General features: G+C 42.1%; 1 protein-coding gene across 9 annotated transcripts in view; it reads left to right on the top strand.

Moving 5' to 3' along the window:
• LOC118208646 (potassium voltage-gated channel subfamily KQT member 2) overlaps nt 1-19,640 on the top strand; it is a 63,895-nt gene that overhangs the window by 23,299 nt on the left and 20,956 nt on the right. For 5 of the 9 annotated variants that reach the window (XM_035383520.1, XM_035383519.1, XM_035383516.1 and 2 more), the window contains exons 3-10: nt 1,024-1,150; nt 1,714-1,889; nt 4,650-4,775; nt 6,383-6,493; nt 6,791-6,886; nt 10,009-10,103; nt 15,870-15,938; nt 16,538-16,567. In XM_035383520.1, coding sequence (XP_035239411.1) covers nt 1,024-1,150; nt 1,714-1,889; nt 4,650-4,775; nt 6,383-6,493; nt 6,791-6,886; nt 10,009-10,103; nt 15,870-15,938; nt 16,538-16,567 — 830 coding nt within the window. Of the gene's footprint in view, nt 1-1,023; nt 1,151-1,713; nt 1,890-4,649; nt 4,776-6,382; nt 6,494-6,790; nt 6,887-10,008; nt 10,104-12,153; nt 12,178-15,869; nt 15,939-16,537; nt 16,568-19,640 lie in introns of all 9 variants that reach the window. The other 4 variants (XM_035383512.1, XM_035383511.1, XM_035383515.1 and 1 more) reach the window with 1 other exon arrangement.

The following is a 19,640-nucleotide window of genomic DNA, read 5'->3' as shown; positions in this document are numbered from 1 at the left end:
TGTGTTTCTTGCCACTTCATTGATCAATTAAAGCTACTTAGTACACAGACCCAAGTGGCCTGGTGTGATTTAAAGTGAAAAGTAAAACAAGCAGACCTTGTGAGACTAGATTTGCAGATTCCAGCAACACACTCTACGCAAGACAATGAGCCTTGATGGGCTGAATGGCCTGTTCTTATCATCAAATATCCTTATGTTTTTATGTCCTTACGATCTGCCCTCCAAAACCACAGCCAAATCAGGCCCTGTAATCTATCCACAGCATAGATTTACCGTTCCTCCTTATATGATAGGCCAACAGAAGCCAGGCAAGGCCACTGTGCTGTATGGTGAATGGACAAGAAACGTGCATGCAGAAGGACTCTTAATATGTCAAATTATTTGACAAATCCGAATTTCGATTAAAACAGTTTCTCACAACTTAAGCACATAAGTTTCTCATTTAGTGACTTTGTAACAAGCCTGATGAAGGCAACAGCTGTGCTGACAGCCAATCAGCCTCAGTCGTGCATGACTGTAGCTGAGGGAGCTGCTGTCCGGGGTGCTGAAACAGATGCAGGTTTGTGTTCAGTCACGTTGTGTCCTTAACTTTGACTTACACGTAATTGACTTATACTTTTTTACCTTTTCTTCACAAACTCAGTTTAGCAAGTTATTTTAGTGATTACTGAACTTCCAAACTATGATTGGGAAAGAGAAAAATTGATTTTAATTGTTAAAAGATTAAAAATTGTCAAAGTTAAGGCAAATGTCGGTTGAATCCCAGTCATAGTCCAAAATGCAGGATAAACCCTTCCTGCTCCCAGCATTGCTCAACACTACAATACAAACCAATATACGAGTTGTTATTTTCTCAGACTGACGAGCTCACATTTGTTTGAAACATGATGAGCTGTTGTACTATACGGTTGATGGTAAGGAACTGTGCTGTTAACCCCAGCTTGGCACAAAGCTGGATAAAAACATAAGGAAGAGAACCGGGCTGTGAGCTGTGTGGTCTTCTCCCCTTCCCTGCCCGTGTAGGAAATCGTGACCATCGTGGTGTTCGGGGTGGAGTACATCGTGAGGATCTGGGCCGCGGGGTGCTGCTGCCGCTACCGCGGGTGGAGGGGCAGGCTGAAGTTCGCCCGCAAGCCCTTCTGCGTGATCGGTGAGGAAGGGAGATGGGCTGGGAGACGGTGGTGTCTGTGTCGTTTCTGTGCCGACTCGCTGATGTTGAATCTGCCTGGGTATCTCATCTCCGTTCTTGGCTGATCCACACCAGAGAGAAACATCTGCGCTTCTCTGCACAGATTAGATGTAAATCTGACCCAGTGGAACAGGAACGTTGGCAGGCATCTCTCTGTCGCAATACAGTATACAAAATTACATTACATAGCATTGCATTGCAGTGGAAGATGTCAGAGTTACCTACAGAAATACTGAAGTGCAGTAATATCACGGAGTAGGCAAGTCCATATCCAGTAATTGTGTGACTGAGCCAACAGTTAGCAACATGAAAGGTGCTGGTAATGAAACCAAAACACAGGAAACAGGCCATATATCAGCTTAATCTTCATCTCCACTAACACCCACAATGCAACGCACTGAGCCCCTTGCTGGTGTTCCACCAAAGGCATAGGTGCTGGCGTACACCTGGGAAATTAGCGAGGTTGTCTAACCGCCGCTTCAAAACGTTGCACCTAAAATGGCGTTCCCCCTCCCCCTTTGCAGACATCATGGTGCTGATAGCCTCCATCTCGGTCCTGGCGGCGGGCACCCAGGGGAACGTCTTCGCCACCTCCGCCATCAGGAGCCTGCGGTTCCTGCAGATCCTGCGGATGATTCGAATGGACCGGCGGGGCGGGACCTGGAAGCTGCTGGGATCGGTGGTCTACGCGCACAGCAAGGTGACCCCGCCCGAGCACCTGCTCCCGGGGGCCGTTCTGATGCGCCGTTTGATCTATAGAGAGAAATGTTCCGTTTCAACCCTTTGAAGAGGAGGTTTTTTGGAATGTTTCTTCAAAGTTCTAAGTCAGTGTTCTAGAACTCCATTGCTTTCAATTACCAGTAGTCATTGTTATCAGCATTACAATGTTCAGATAATAACACATTTGTGATCTCAAGGGTTAATTAAACTCTAAAAGAGTGCATGTGATCCCATTAGAGATTGTGCACACTCAGAGTTAAATCAAACTGGTCTCTCTGCTAAAATCCAAAAATGGGAATGCCTTTGTTCTCAAGTATGTGTCATTGATTTGGGTGACAGTGTAGTATAGCGGTTAGGGCACTGGGCTTCTAACTCCACTGAATTCCCAGTTGGGGCACTGCCTTTGGACCCTTGAACTAAAGAGCCAATGCTGAACTGCTTCTGTAAATATCCAGCTGTATAAATGGTTTGTATATAAATAATGTAATGAATCACACTGGATAATCATACTGTATGAATCACACTGAACACCAGCAAATTCTAAACACCTCAATGTAAATGTAGAGGAGAGTTGATTTAACAATGAATATTTTTCTGTGCAGGTTTGTGGGAGCTTTTTGTAACATTTTGCTGATGCTCTAACCATATTACACTACAGTGCAGTGCATGTACTATGACACTCACTATAACACAATGAGCTGCAGTGCATGTACTATGGCTCACTATATCATACCCTTCAGTTCAGACAGCATGGCAGGGAAAAGCATGCGCTTTCTGATATCCTCTACACAGAACACGCTCCTGCCACTAAATTTGCATATAATTGGTGAGGTTCAAATGGGAATAAACCCTGCAGTCAATGCAGCCACATGAGGGAACATAACTGGCTTTATATAAATTCTGCATGTGTCTCTGTGGGTTTTCTCCGGGTGTGAGTGAATGGTGTGTGTGCCCTGTAACGGATTGGTGTTTTCCTGCCTCTCGCCCATGCTGGGATAGGCTCATGCCCCCTGTGGTAGGATAAGCGAGTTAGATAGTGAATGGACTTATATTGGAATGTTTCAATAACTTCCTGTACACCAGAGCCACTCACAGAACTGTAAATCTGTGTAAACACTTATTTTATTACATTGTGATTACACTGCATTATGACATTGCATTGTGATGTTAAAAATGCTTAAGTATGGGTAATCACTTATTTTCCCCCAAAAAACTGACTTTAATGATTTGTTAAATGAGGCAGAAAAGTGCATGATCAAAAAAAAAAAAACATGCAGATGCAGAGGCAGTGTGAATCCTGGCACAAAGTCTGTTGGTTGATGTAGGTTAACAGTGCTCAGAAGCCCTACTGTGGGTTAACAGTGCTCAGAAGCCCTGATGTAGGTTAACAGTGCACAGAAGCCCTGCTGTAGGTTAACATTGCTCAGAAGCCATACTGTAGGTTAACAGTGCTCAGAAGTCCTGCTGTAGTCTAACAGTGCTCAGAAGCACTACTGTAGGTTAACAGTGCTCAGAAGGCCTGCTGTAGGTTAACAGTGCTCAGAAGTCCTGCTGTAGGTTAACAGCGCTCAGAAGCCCTGCTGTAGGTTAACAGTGCTCAGAAGCCCTACTGTAGGTTAACAGTGCTCAGAAGCGCTACTGTAGGTTAACAGTGCTCAGAAGGCCTGCTGTAGGTTAACAGTGCTCAGAAGCCCTACTGTAGGTTAACAGTGCTCAGAAGCCCTACTGTAGGTTAACAGTGCTCAGAAGCCCTACTGTAAGTTAACTGTGCTCAGAATCCCTGCTGTAGTCTAATGGTGCTCAGAATCCCTGCTGTTGTGTAACAGTGCTCAGAAGTTCTGCTGTAGCCTAACAGCTCTCAGGACCGCAGTCAATCAGCACTATAGATCCCACCACATAGATCAACGTAGTCATAAGCTGAGGGCATCTGCTTGCACAGCAACTACAAAGATTAAGCTGCTGGAATCCAATAGGTTGCAGGTTCAAATCAATCATTACGTTGCAGGTTCAAATCCCTAGCCAGTTCTGCTGATATATCCTGCATCAGATGATATTAAACCATGTAAATATAATGTATAATAATATGAAAGGTCATACACATTTTATAAGATGTCCCTTTGAATAAGGGTTTCTGAATAAAAAAGAAAATGAGTAAAAAGACATATTTTTCCAGTAATAAAACGATAGTGATTTATTTCCTGTGGAACGCTTTTGTCATGGACACTATATGCTATGCTATACATGACCAGCAGTGCTCTGTAACTGTGGAGAATGTAATAAGGTGGGTAATTTAATTTAATTCTTATTTCATCATAACATGTCTAGGACCAGCAGCTGCAAAAACAAGCTCCAGAGCACTCTACGCTTTGAGGCCTGAACTGGAAATTGTTATCCCTGTGAAAATGTGGTTGGCCACCAAGGGCCTTTAACAAAACCCACTGCCACTATCAGACCACTATAGTGCCAACACGTGTTTGCTCACTGGTTTGTTAGCTTGTTCGAGCAGCATGCAATGGAATAATATTCCTGTGTCCCGAAGCTGTGCATTTTGAAACTGAGGGAATGTGACTGATAAGGGTTGGGTAACGTGTCAGTTCCCCTCTTCTCACTCGCAGCTAAAAGATGACGCTCCCCATGACGTGACTCGCAGCTTTCCGCGAAAATCATATGACTCTCTAAAAGCTGTGAACGCGTCTGTTGACGTGAAAGATTCTGACAAGACTTTTTTTTTTCCACACAGGAGCTGATAACAGCCTGGTACATCGGCTTTCTCTGCCTCATCCTGGCCTCCTTCCTGGTTTATCTGGCCGAGAAAGAAGACAACCAGGAGTTTGCAACCTACGCGGATGCACTGTGGTGGGGACTGGTAAGTCTCTCTTTCCATCAATGAATCAGTTCATGTGCTTATTTTTAGTTCTGCGATGTGGGGATCAGACACAGTGAAGAGCACTTTTGCCAGTGACTAATTACAGTGTATTTGTCCAGTGTTGAATACAGTGATTAGCGTTTCAGTAATGCAATTACTGTCTGTTCTCTTGTGTCTCCACGGTACTGAACACAGTGGTTGCATTACAATCCAGTTTTGGCTCCACCCTCATACACTTCACTTGCAAACTTCACTTGGGAGGATGTGATGCACATAAAAACAAAACTGGAGTATATTGTGCACTTGCGTTTAGCGAATGGGAAAATCCCTGTGCTTTGTCTGAATTGTATCTCATGTTGCTCTAGCATTTTATTCTCATCACATTATAAAATGTAATTCATTTTAAGAAGGCACGTGATTACATCAAAACGATTTACACATTAGAAAGTATTAATTTAAAGAAGGAAACCTCCTGGTAAGTTTTAAACCTCCAATGCGCAACGCATGATTCAGGCTGGATGAATGATTTAATGTGTGCCTTTCATTGAGCATTTAAACTGCTGAATGTTCCCATTACTTAATATCATCATACATGTGGATGGCCTATAGGAAAATGACACACAAGTTTTTGATGCAAAGATCACTAATGCCATCTCAAAATAAATTGGTAATAATTTACTTACTGGTCTTGGTTAGGCTCTTTGAGCAAATCAGTTGTTTGCTTCATTGTAAATTAAAGTACAGAATAACATATTGAGAGTAATCATTCATTTAGTAAAATACAAAAGAACAAACAACCGGATTCATTTCCTCATATTTCCGTTGTGTATGTGCTTTTTATTTCTAATACCGTAATAAATTTTAGTGAGATTATCGCTGAACAGGAAGTTTGCTTTGAATTCTGGGCAATATGAGCTTGCCGAGTCTGCTCTGGTGCAGATTTTAGAAAAGTTGAGGGTGGAGGGGCTTTGTCACAAACTTCACTTGACTTTATAATTGAACTGAACTCACATCTAAAATGGTGACCAAATTTGCAAGTGAAGTTCACAACTGTGGAGCAAAAGCTGGATGGGACATCCAGAGATTAGTATTTCAGTAATGTGATTATCACTTATCTCTCTACAGTGCTAAACACAGTGATTAGTATTTCAGTAATGTGATTACTGTCCATTCGTTCTCTACAGTGCTGAACACAGTGATTAGTATTCCAGTAATGTGATTATATTGTTCATTCTGTCTCTACAATACTGAACACAGTATTTAGTATTTCAGTAATGTGGTTGTTGTCCATTTTTTCTTTTCATGCTGAACGCAGTGATTAGTATTTTGGTAACGTGATTACTTCTCTCAATATATATGCCTGTTAGTGTCATAACTCCTGTGTCATATATTCTCATAAAGACCATATATTAGGGCAAAATGTTAGGTAATGGAGCTTAATAGATCTGGGCTTCTTCAGCTGAGATGGATCACCATAAATATTCAATTATTTAGGAACTATTACTATATTAATTCTCTCTCTCTCTCCCTCTCTCTCTCTCTCTCCCACTCTCTCTCTCTCTCTCTCTCTCTCTCCCTCTCTCTCTCTCTCTCTCTCTCTCTCTCAGATCACTCTGACTACAATAGGATATGGCGATAAATACCCGATCACGTGGAACGGACGGCTTCTCGCGGCCACCTTCACCCTCATCGGCGTGTCTTTTTTCGCACTTCCAGCGGTAAGACAGAGGAAACTTGTTCTGGATAGAGGAGGGACAGCCAGTCTTTGTCATCCAGCAAAAACAATTTGATTGGTCAAATGGGGTCAGTGATTGACAGCACCTGGTACTCAAACCAGTACTCTACTGTAATTGTGGTGGAAGTCTTCCTGGATAACAGTGCTCAATGTCTAAATATAAAATGTATGTATATGCCAGGAATTGATTACTGTAGGTGGAAATACTATGACGTTACTAGTCCTGAATCCAGAGATGAAATTGTTGGAAACGTGCAGCTGCTTTATTCCTCTTTCACAGGGAATCCTGGGCTCTGGGTTTGCCCTCAAGGTCCAAGAGCAACACAGGCAAAAGCACTTTGAGAAGCGCCGCAATCCTGCTGCCGGTCTGATACAGGTAGATATAACAGAAATGTTCTGATTGGCTGACTGATCCAGGTAAATATAACAGAAATGTTCTGATTGGCTGCCTGATTCAAGTAAATATACCACCGCACTGCTATGGATGTAGTCTGTATATATTCAGGATTAATATTTTGGCTCTTGGTTAGCATAGCTAACTTGCATTAGTAGCATATATGGTCATTTTATATATAGTCTGTCCTCTGGGATCATTGTTAGCCAGGTATTGCGCATACACAGCAGGTCGATGCACTTATGTTCTTCTGCCTTGCAAGTTGCTACAGATAAGAGCAGCTCCTACTGTAAGTCTATGCAATATAATGTAATGTGTCTTTGTGCTGGGCTGAACACAAACTTGTACGCACACACACACACACACACACATACACATATACAAACACACACACACATGCACACACACACGCAAAAAATCATGCAAAAATACATTTGCACGTACTGTAACCACATATGTACTCAAATGCACATACAGTGGATTAGTACTAGTTGTAGTAGTAGAAATAATAATAATAGTAATAATAATAATAATAGTAATAATAATAATAATAATAATAATAATAATAATAATAATAATAATAATAATAACAATAACAAAGCAGGAGCCATTTTTAGAGCACTTGTACCGTGTATAGAGGGCTAAGATGTACATACATTCATAAGTGCACACATACATACACAGGCCAATTCTTTAAGATTAATATAGCAAAATAATGAAATATTTCAAATATTAAAGATATCACAAGAATAGGATAGGATCTAACCTTACCCTCCCTCAGCTGGCTTAGTTGTTATAAAATATTAGTCGCTTTTCTTTTTTATTACTGTAGTAGTCCAGTTTTATTAGTTTTTTAAATACTGTTTTTGAGAAACCAAAGCTCATAAATGGTTACTCTCTCACACACACACACACACACACACACACACACACACACCTTTTGACATGACCATTGACACACACAAAAGAACATTTTCAGAAAAATATATTCAGTGTGGAAACGACTGGCTCGTAACCATGACAACAAAGCCACTCGCCTCTTTATGAAAGCCACACATAAAAATGACAGATTTGATTTTGTTCTTTTTTACTATTTTCTTGGCGAGGGGAACAGTGGTGGTTGAAAGTGGATCTGACTCATCTGTGACTCACCCGTGCCTCATCCTGACGCCTGTATTTGGGGCTCACCCGTGTTCCGTGCTAGTGGGTGTGCCACGTGTCAAGTCCATGGTGTTGCCTTTTTGAGGGGACATTCTCCCAGACTGTGGTCATGTGATTCTAAAAGCAGTCAGCTATTCATTAGAGGCAGATGCTCGGGGGGCGTGTCCAATCATTACTATGGCGATGTTACTAGCAAGACGTCACCAGCAGCAGATTGAGAAAACAGCTAAAATGGAGAAAACTAATACCCTTGTGGTTGTGCATTATTACGTCAAGTGACCAACCGACGAAAGTTTCTAAAAATACTACTACCAAGAAGTGGCATCCTGACCATAAAGAGCTTGCATTTGTTTCAAGATTCTCGGGCGCAAGCTTCCAGTTGACTATAACTGAGGTGATTGCGATGACTGTGGCCTGTGAGAATGCTGACTGAATTTGTGCACCTAACAGTCTCAGAATCAAAACTGGGGAAAATCAAGTTCTCTTTCCTCCCTTCTGCACATTCACTCGTCCATGGTTTTTACACAGGAGCGGTTCTCATTCTCTAAAGTGGCCCCATTTAACATAGATCTCAGAGAAACCTGAGACGAATGTTACCATTGCGGGTCCCCAGAAACCTATTGATTTTCAAGGTCACAGAGGCATCTGATTGGGTTACAGTTTTCTGGTCTCGCATTTGACCAATCACGTTAATTTAATGGATTCTGAAGAAACTTGACTCCCTATCACCATTTCCTGGAACTCTGTTTATAAAGTAGAAGCCAGTGAGGTCTTCTATAATGTTTTAGGACTTAAAAAAAAAAAAAACTTCACTGCAAAGCTCTTGATTTCTAGATCACAATTAAAATTTAAGATCACAACAACTTCTGTTAATTCTGAGAAGTCTTTGCCTCGGCCAGCGGATTTGAAAATAGCATCGCACATCTCCTCTCTGGTGCCAGCACTCCATTGATCCTCAAGAAGCTGGATATCATGATCACAGATGCTACAATTTTAGTTTGGTTTTAATGATATCAGCTACTGTTCCCATCAAATAAAACACAGACATTTGAACATGTTCTTTGCATAGTTAATGACCACCTCAATGCTGGTAATGACAGTGTGGTGGCAGTGTGTTTGAGAAGATGAAGGCCTCTTCGCTATAATTTTGTTTGAAATGTTCTAATGTGATAGCGTAGGATAACACATGAAATTAACACATTACTTCAGTCTTCCTTAGGCTGTAGATGGTCTAAATCTGTGATGGTCTAAATCCAGTCACACACCTGCTGGTTATTACAATTAAGCAAGAGTGTGAGAAGCAAGTAGGGTTGCGGTCTCTTATATGAAAACATGCAACGTCCCTGTTGTAATTTTCTGTGCCTATTTGTGATACTCCATATCTCAGATGGTTTAAAATGATTCCATATGGCAAAGTAGTGGCCAGCTTTTTCGCCATGCTATAATGGTCAGGGAACTGGGCTGGCAGTTCATTCGTTGTTTGATTCCCAGGTGGGTGCTGCCTTTGTAACAAAGGTTCTTAAATTGTCTGGATAAGATATCCAGCTGTATAAATTGGTTGTATGTGAACATAAAACCTCTGAAAGTTGCTCTAGAAAAGAGCAAGAGCATGCTTGCTTAATGACTAAAAAGTCAGTTTTTATGTATTCCTATGATGGAATACTTTAATTTTCATACATTTGACAATACTGGAATCATGTAATCTCTGTTAGAACCTTTTGCTGTCTTCCTTATAACATGTAGCATTTATGTACTGTAATATGCTTTATAGGTTTAATAGGCCAATTACATATCTGTGTAATGCTTTCGGAAACTGTTAGTCCTCAATTTAATGATTTTAATTCACCCACTCAACCTAAAGAAGAATGTGTACCCATTTTAGTTCTTTCCTGTCTGGAAGGACATTGTCGCTAATGTAGTGTGTTGTGTTCCTTTTTATCCAGGCTGCATGGAGGTTTTATGCCACCAACCTCACACGAACAGACCTTCTGTCCACCTGGGATTACTACGAGCGAACTGTGTCAGTGCCCATGTACAGGTAAGGAACGCACCCGGTCTACCCAGTCCTGAGAAATCACTGCTTATGGACAGTCTCTAAAAACCTCAGACCCATTTGTGATTCAAGGCTTACAAAACCCTGTACGTTTCAGGGGAGAAAAGTGGCACACCACTAAAGTACTTTTCCCCATTGAGCAATGAATTAAAAATAATGAGTCAATTGCATTTGTAATTATATGTGTGGTTTATGTGATAAATTCTTCCTGACCACTTTATATTTCGGTTAGAACAGAATTTGAGTCCTCGTGTTTTTGTTGTGCTGTTTTTGCTGCAAAATTTATTCATGTCTTAAGAATTGATAAACAGTCAGTGGAGAAAATGGGGGTGGGGGGGGGGACGGGGGAGGGAATGAAAATGAGGATCAAAAACGAGAGACGAGAAACTTTGATCTCATGAACCCTGTATGTGGGGGTGGAGGGACGGAATTTTCTGCTGTACTCAATGTGTCACTAGCTTGCGTGAACCAGAAGACATTGATCTCCACGGTAGAAGACTAAAACTCGCTTGCATCAGCGAGCACATGTCAGTACAGGGGTTCCACCCATTTTGGAAGCCTCTGTCTCCCTATCAGAGACATCACATGTGATGATAGAAAGAAAGGAAGGAAGGATGGATGAATGATGGCTGGAGTTATGGGTTGTGGGTGCTGAGAAAAAGAGTGTTATAGTGTTCTGGTTATCTGGAAGGGGTTGCCCTCAGGGAACATCACTGCAAGGGTTTCCAAGGACATAGTTTCCAAGGAGGTAGGTTACAGGAAGTGTGTGGCGACATTTCCGAATATACCCCCTGATTTGAGAAACAAAATTGGGGGGGGGGGGGGGGGGTTGCACACAGGTGCGCAGCAATGAGGCCTGCTATGACAGCCGGCTGTTGCGACACCCAAACTCTGGTGGTGAAGCCACGCCTACAAACAGAGCAAGGCCTCTCCTGGCAACGCGGACCCAAGATTTTGAGGAAAGCCGCCAAAAAATATTTTTCCAAAAGTAAAAAAAACTTGATCCTGCAGGGGCCTGTCACTGAAGTAATGAGGGTCCTGATGCTCCTTGGCCAGAAAGTAGCCACACCCATTAGTCTGACTAATATCCATTTTTTTAACACACTTTACCCATTGTGTCATCGTTTTCTCATCCCTCTCCCCCTGACTGCGAGATATAGGCATTGTTTTTTATCTGAGGAATGGAGAGTGTCATTCAGCCAACCTGAGAGAAAAAAAATCATTGCTCTTGGTCAGTAAGTGGGGGAGAGCGTGGATGCAAATGGTGAGTCACCGCAGCCAATAAGACTTTTAAGAAATTAGCCAATCCCTGGTGTGTGCTGCCGCATGGACAGCGTGCTTTCTCTCAGCCTTCCGTAAGTACAGGTTTTTAGTGGCGTTCACCAGGGTAGATAACCTTTTCTCTGGAGTGCCAAACTTGCCTCTGGCTTTTGCACTCTTCAATGCCTTCATTTATCATTTAAATAAATGATTCGGTTAAATTAATATAGGTGGGCAGTTGCCTGAGGCAACTCAATATTTTAACTGTAACTTAATTTAATTTAAAGGCAAGAAACATGGAAATCTGCAGTGCTGTGACATTTTCGCTCACCCTGGGTTTATATGATGGATGATTGGTTTGCCGGCGTGGCTTAAAGAAGCTGTATTTTTCCGTTGGCTGTCGAATGACGATGAAGAGGCTGAATCTCAGGATGAGGTGTGATGTCAACACTTACGGCACCGTTCCGTATGACGACGTACTGAAATCTTGACACTTGTGACTCTGCAGATCCTTAGATTTAGCCGAGTTTAGGGAACCGAAAGGAATTTGCTCCACGAAGCAGGACAGAACTATGAAAACGCAGCCAACCACCACGTTAATATGCTGAAACCCAGCAGAGTGTCTGTACTGCAGTTGTCTGACTCTAGAAAAGCAAGTGAATGGCTCTTGTGTGTAGAGAAACTGGGGCCTCACAGTCGTGTGTTTTCCCCTTTGCTGGGCTCTGCTTCTTCGAACCCGACTTCGTCCTTACTAACGTGCGGCCCCCCCCTCCAGCTTGCTTTCGTCCAGCCCCTACAGGTACCGTCCGAGCTGCATGCACACACTGCACGCTTTGACTCGCCTGCTCCGCCCCGGCCAAATTCGGGCGCGGGCTGTCCATTCTGCACTGAATGGATCGCTTTACACGGCCTTCGCTGCGCAATCCATACTTTTTTTTTGTTTTGTTATTTTTCGCCCAGCCCGACCACATGATTTATTGCCCTCGGAAATCTGCATACATCATCATTTGAGAGACCATTAGCTGCGTTAAATGGCAATGATTCCGGATAATCCAATGGGCCAGAATGTGCTTAAAGAGCCATCCTTTATAAGGCCTTTGCTGTGCAGACTGTTTTTTTTTAGTAAAATGGAGGTGTGGTTTACCTTCATTGTTTAAGTGTTTAAGTGATGTCATAAAAGAGTGTAATGCCAGCTGATAGGTACATGCGTACAGTACTAGGGTAATATAATAGGAGTAGGATGGCTGTGATGTCACCATGCTCCCTGGAATGTTGAGCCATTTTTTCAGTGTCATGCTGCATTTTTCTATCTATTCTAGGTCTCAGAGTAGCAGTCCCATTATTTGCAATTGGATATAATAGTTTTTTTTTATTATCATTAGCCCTTGGGCAAAACAGAATAAACAAAAAAAAAAAAACAATACGATTTCACAGTAACATCAGATTCTCAGCTGATTTTATACTCATTTCATTATTTATTTGCAGGAAAGAACTTGTGTAGATTATATAAATTTTAAATATCCTCCTGAGACCTAGCAGAAAATAAAAGTTTTTGTTGACATAACAGAAGTGTCTTGGATGACAAAAAAGCATGCTGCAGTGCTAGTATTTTCATAAGTATTATTCTATTTTTATTGAATGTCTCTTGGAGTGTAGGTTTCAGCATAGTAGAAAATATGCTTCTAGATATTTAGACCAGAGACTCTTGTCCCCTAGAAGGGACAAAATCAATGGCCAGGTCTTAGGAGGATAAGTGGAAAAGGCATGTTGACTTTAGACTGGATCCTGTAGCCGACACCCTTCAGTTTTAACTGTCATTGTGTCACTGGCCTGAGACTTAATTGGCTAGCACTGCATTATCTCCTCACGTCAGTGAATGTGCAAGCTGTGGCAGTTTGGACATTAACTGCTCACTCTCAGGCAGAAAAATGGGAGGACTGCATTCGTTGCAGGGCTTCTCACACTGTCAAATGTTCACTCTGCTTGTGTACAATTTACAACTGGTAGACTACAACCGATCGCTCTTTTCTCATATACATTGTAGTAGTGGCTAGTTAGCTAGCTAGCCACTAAAAGGCTAAGTGTGTCCTATGCCATGTTGTTTGGCTACTATTGTGGCATCACAGTAATATCACCCACAAGGCTGTACGTGTATGTGTTTGGGATAAGGGTAACTGTGGGCTCCTTGTTCAGCCCAGAGAATGATTCTGTGATTCTGTCATTCTGTGCTGTTTGATACTGTAGCTTGTGCAGGTTTGATGACTTGCTCTATTGCTCAATAAAGAAGCATGAGCATCTTCCAAGACCCACCTGGTCTTGCTATGGCAGGGCTCCCCTACCCTGTTCCTGGTGATCTACCGTCCTGTAGGGTTTTATTCCAACCCTAATTAGGTACACATTCAGTGTACTAATTAGAAGCTCAAAAACATCTCTAGCTGATGAATGAGGTGTGCTTTGTTAAGATTTCAGTGTAAACTTACAGGACAGAAAATCTTCTGGAACAGGGCTGGGCAGCCCTGCTCTATGGAGTCAATTGCTACAATATATACTCTATTAGAGTTGAATTAACACCAAATGTTTAATGTATGCGCTGGTGTGGGTGGCAGAGTGCACACCTGGGAGGTGTAATTGCCGATCTCAGAGAAAAAAGTAAAAGTGGTTTTCCAAAAAATGCATTTTCCATGAGAAAACACACGACATAACATACATGACATTTCTGTTTGAGGCCTAAAGTGGACTTTGATCACTTTTCATGATCAAAGTCACTTTTAAAGCCTGAAACAAACTCACGTTTGCCTGCAAACCTGAGACATCCATCACTTTCCGTCCTTCAGTGGAGAGCTTTGACCAGACCGCAGATCTCGACTAGCTGATGGCATATGCTTATAGCATTTTGTCATTATTCATTTTGTACTGAAAAGTGAATTATGAAAAATGCAGGCTGTCATGTTAGCAGTTACAATTCAGATGCTTGGGTCAAACTAATTTTGTTTGGAAACCTACATGACTGCACAATTGTTTGATTGGAACGTACCCATAGGCAGTGCAGTATAATGGTTAGAGGTACTGAGAGGCTACAGGTTCGAACCCCAACTTGGATGCAGTTGTATTGTACCCTTGAGCAAGGTACTCAGTCTGAACTGCTCTAGGAACATATTCAGCTGTATAAACGGATTGTAAAAATATGATCTCTGTAAGGTGCTCTGGATTTGAGTGTCAGCTGTAAATGTGAATACTATTTCACGAACAGGCAGCGTCGAGACTTTCAAGAACATGAGGTCCAAGAGAAGCTGAGAGCCAGCTGTACTTGTTAACTTCCTGTAATGAAAAAGCTCCTGGAAAGCTCTGGCGGCTGTGATTTGCAGACTCACGCCTCTTGTGCTGTCTCCCGCTCTGACAAATATCAGCACCTGAGAAATTGCAACAGTCTGCACGACACACTTGAAACTAAGCAGTTTCTGTCTGCCTCCTCGATTTGCTTAGCCTCACAGAAAAAGGGGGGGGGGGAAACAGACGTTTACATTTGTGCAGCATGACAGCAGCTTCCTGATATCCACCCTGAGTTGTGCCAAATGACGCTCAGACAATTGAGCTGGTCAGAAGTTAGGCCATTGCTCAAGGGTGCATGTCCAATGCATGATGTGACTAAGGTCCTGAGGGTTTTAGGGATGCCTCCATGCCAGTAGCTGATTGGCACCTGGAACAACAGGGGGTTTAGGCTCCCAGCCAATCAATGGCTCTGTTTTAGTCTCCCAGGCCAGAGCTGGGAAGACGCCAGAAGGCAGCGGGTGTCTAGTAGATAGCAGGGGTTTAGAATGAGCTGTCTTGCTTCTCTGTAAATGTGATCACTGTGGTCACTTGAGTTCTCAGCATGTTACTCTAATATCTGCTCATCACCACCCACTCCCAATCACTGACGCTAGATCAGTTCTGCTGATGGCCAGAGTCAGGATTTTGGCTGGGTAACCTGATCTTGGATCAGTGTTTTGGAGCACTGCCTTCCCAGGAAAATTGCATCTTGAAATCAGACCTGGGCGTATTTGGTAAGATACTGCCATCTGCTGTATTTTTCCCCCAAACTGAAAGACCTATGCTCAAGATACAAATCATCAGAAGTAGACATGTTTATTATTATTGCAAGAGGTGGAAAATGCCTCATAATAGTCATGTGTTTGGTGTTTTTGTGGGTTGGTGGTGCATTTAATTACTGTAGAAAACAGGAACTGAGCGGTCAGTACTCCAGTTAACTACCACACCTAATGACCTGTTTTATCTCTACTGCCTCTAATGGTGAAACACTGTTACTGCAGTAGATTAAGTCAGTCCTGAGAGCGAGTGACACGCCCTTTTTGTTAAGCACTCTTTGAGCTGCAGATGTATTAAAAGTGCCGTAAATGCGTGGGCTCCTCTGCGGCGAAGCTGTCGCCGTTTATGAAATGCATTAAAACGCTGGGCCGAAGCCCGTGTGACGTCACCTCTCTGTATCTGCAGACTCATTCCTCCCCTGAACCAGCTGGACCTCCTGCGCAATCTGAAGAGCAAATCGGGACTGTCCTTCAGGTCAGAGTTCACCACAGCTTTGATGTTAAGGGATTGACTTTTGGAATTGGGTGGAGGGAACCTGGCCAAATAAAGAGAGAGGCATTTTTCAATACTGAAATGTGATATTGACTAGGGACTGCTGTTGGCTAATGTGCTAGCACTACATTTGCTGTTAATGAGGATATGTGATTGTTTACTTTTGATTATTTAATAATCACAGTTCTAATATAGTATAATATAATTAGCATATGTTAATTTGCTTTATTGGTATTCTGTTGTATCAAAGAGAAAGAATGTTCCCATTAGAGTAATGCTGAGAAAAGTGCTCAAGCGTGTGTGTGTTTGTGTGTGTGGATTGCGTGTGTACATGTGTGTATGTGTTTGGGTGTATGAGTGCACACGTGCATGCATATAATGTATGTGGGTGCATGTGTGTGCACATGTGCATGTGTGTGTGGGCGTGTGTAACGTGTATTTGTATTTTTTTGTATTTGTGCATTTGTATGTGTGCGCATGTATGTGTATATGTGGGTACATGCATGCGTGCATATGTGCGTTTGTGTGTGTGTGCGTTTGTGTGTGTGTGTGTGTGCTCTTCTCTTTTTCTTGATTTACAGGAAGGAATCTCAGCCAGAGCCCTCACCCAGGTTGGTGTCCCAGAGCAGATTTTTACTCTTTTCCAGAATGACCCTGTGAACCTCTGAGCGTGTGTCACCTGCTCTTGTGTTATTCCCACATTCGGTGTTGGGTCTGCAGTGCATGCAGTGAAGTGATGTTATGTGCATACTGTCTGTCCTGCAGGAAGTTTTCTTTAAGGACATAATGTTTTCATCCACAAATATCTACCACGTGAGCTCCATAAGTATCATCTGGTGCCAAAATAAGATTTGGCTGTGATTATTTTTTCGGTTACAATTAATTTAGCTTCCAGCCTGACTCAAAACCAGTTCTGAAGAGTAGCAGATACTCAGTTGTGTCACTGTAAAACTCATCTTTAAATAACAAACACAAATAAATTACATGGATTTTACTGCTATATAATTACATGATAATTAAGCAGTACTTGTATGTACATACATATAACATATTCATCTCAATGATGTGGCGATATTGAGTAAGACTACATTTACAATGCGAATACACAGCAAGTACAGATGCAATGTAAAGTTCTGCTTAGTATTTGTCTTGAAATATGCTTGTTTCAAGCCATTTGCATCACCTTATGTTGTCGAGCTGAAGGTGTTACTGCTTTTGGGAAATATCAATGGTTTCTAAATGAATAGGTCACAGCAGCAAATGTCTTCATTTAGAGAACCATTCCCAAACCAACTCATTAAAATGTAACTGCCTACTTCGAATTCTAGCTGTAATTGGCCTTTAAAGAGCATTATTGTCCTTAATCCACCTCTTTAATATCCAGTCCAAGCTCAGATATTGTACACTGCACTCTACAAAATAAGACTTGCACTCCCAAGAGAGGATGGCATTGTCCTGGTAGCACTGTAACTCTGATGTTTTTGTGGCAGTTTTCCCAAAATGCCTGTATAGTGCTTTGATCAGGTTTTCAAACTCTCTCTGGGTGAGGGGGGATAAAAGCTGTTGAAACCGGTTGTTAAAGGAAACACTTTCAGTAATTAGGACCTAATTTATTTCACCCCGTGCCTCACAAATGTGACTACACTCATGTAACTAATTAAAAAAACACTGGGAAAAAAGGACTGAAAAACATTTGCAGATATTGCAAGCATAAGTTGCTCTCGCTGATTGAAAGTCCTGGTATGTGAATATGGGACTTTTATTCTTTACAGAATGCACCGCTAATTCTCACATAAATGTGCCTTCCCAGGGTATATCATCCCTTGAGGCATTAAACGTGTTGAATGTAGAGCAAATAGCAGCACTTTACATATCAGAATTGCAATTGTGGTTGGAACAAAAACCAGCATACACAGGGGTCCCCCAGGATCAAGCTAGAAACTCTCTGAGCTACACCGATGGGTTGATGGTTTTCAAAGCACCCAGCAGGGAGCGCTAATTTTAAACCCGACGACGCACTCCGACTTGTACACTTACCTCTCAAAGCACAGAGTGCGGTTACTATGGCAACCCGTTTTCTATTATCACATGAAATATGGTCACGTTCAGGCATTCAATATGAATGTAAATCAGTCATTGAAACATTTACATCATCCAAGCTTGGCATACAGAACAGATCTTCATTATGACCACGTCAGACATTCCCTGAACATCCTGACATCACTATTCATTATGCATTAGCTTCATTTGCTAGTTCATTTGCTAGAATTAATCTGACTTGTTTTCTGTTAAATCTTTCATAGAATGACACATCTATTATGATCATTAAGTATACCGGAAGCATTTTTTTTTTACAGTGATCTTTCAAATCCTCTCATTTTGTAAGAACTCCCATAAAGGGAGTATCAAGGGGGTGGGTCCCTGGCTTCTCTAATCTGATATCATTACATTACCTTACAAGTAAAGTTATGGCAAGTCATAAACTAGAAGTGACACATGGTGAAAAGAGATAGAGACAGAGTTACAACATCAAGATGAAGATACAAGTGCAACATGAAAGTGCTAGGAGATCATGATACAGGTGTTACAAAGAGTGGTGCTAGATTTGGGGTAGTCCTGCAGAGTCCTGCAATTTGGAGCACCTGCAGGGGAGAGCATTACTAAGGAGTTGCACAGGAAATGCACTGTTCTGCCGAATTGACTGCGAAGCACAATTGGCAGCTGTCTGCGGAGGGAAGATGAACACAAGCTGGCTGGATATGGACATTAGTCCATTTAATCCCACATAGTTTAAGGAGGCTACATTGATGGTATGCACTAGTACTTAAAATGTAAATTTGGACAGCAGAATGTAATTTAAGCACAATATATAATGTAAAATATAAAAAAGAGAAGAAAGAAAAGCACACTTGCAACCCATGTACTGTACCTCCCTCAGGGGACATACCAACTTCACTTTGCGTGAAACTACGCTCGTACACATAGCCATAAAATGTGCTGTAGTCACATGACCGAGGGTGAAGGGCAGGAGGATGGTCTTTATGCTCATGTGTGGCAGAGGGCGGCCGTCCTCTAACCCAGCCGTCTCCCTCGTTTTCAGTAACAACAGCTCATGCAAAGAGGCCCTTTGTGGGTGCTGCTCGGGGCAAGCTAGGTATCGCAGGAGAATCTCTCACATTGATATCACGCAAATACTAACACCTGCACGGCTACACTTTGTTTTTATGTTTGTTTATTATTCTTTTTCTGACCTGTAGTCTTCCATTCCTGGAAGGGTTCCCCTCCCGCGCGGTGTAGTTTCGGCCAGGTGTGTGCCAAACGGCCCATTAATCTTGTCAGCACCAGGACTACTACCACCCATTTAGGCCTACAGTGTGGCCCCCGTTAACTCATCTTCAAATAACAGATTATGTGGCTACCTTTGGCTTCTCTTCTAATAGCTGAATGTGCGGCTATCTTTAGCTCGTGTTCTAATAGCAGAATTTGCGGTTATGATTAGCTTGTGTTCTAATAGTAGAATGTACGGCTACTGTTAGCTCGTGTTCTAATAGCAGAATGTGCGGTTATCATTAGCTCGTGTTCTAATACTAGAATGTACAGCTACTGTTAGCTTGTGTTCTAATAGCAGAATGTGCGGCTATTGTTAGCTCGTCTTCTAATAGTGGAATGTGACTCCTGTGTAAG

The sequence above is a fragment of the Anguilla anguilla genome, chromosome 11 (assembly GCF_013347855.1).
Source record: "Anguilla anguilla isolate fAngAng1 chromosome 11, fAngAng1.pri, whole genome shotgun sequence".
NCBI lineage: Eukaryota > Metazoa > Chordata > Actinopteri > Anguilliformes > Anguillidae > Anguilla > Anguilla anguilla.
This window is presented reverse-complemented; position numbering and strand designations above follow the sequence as displayed.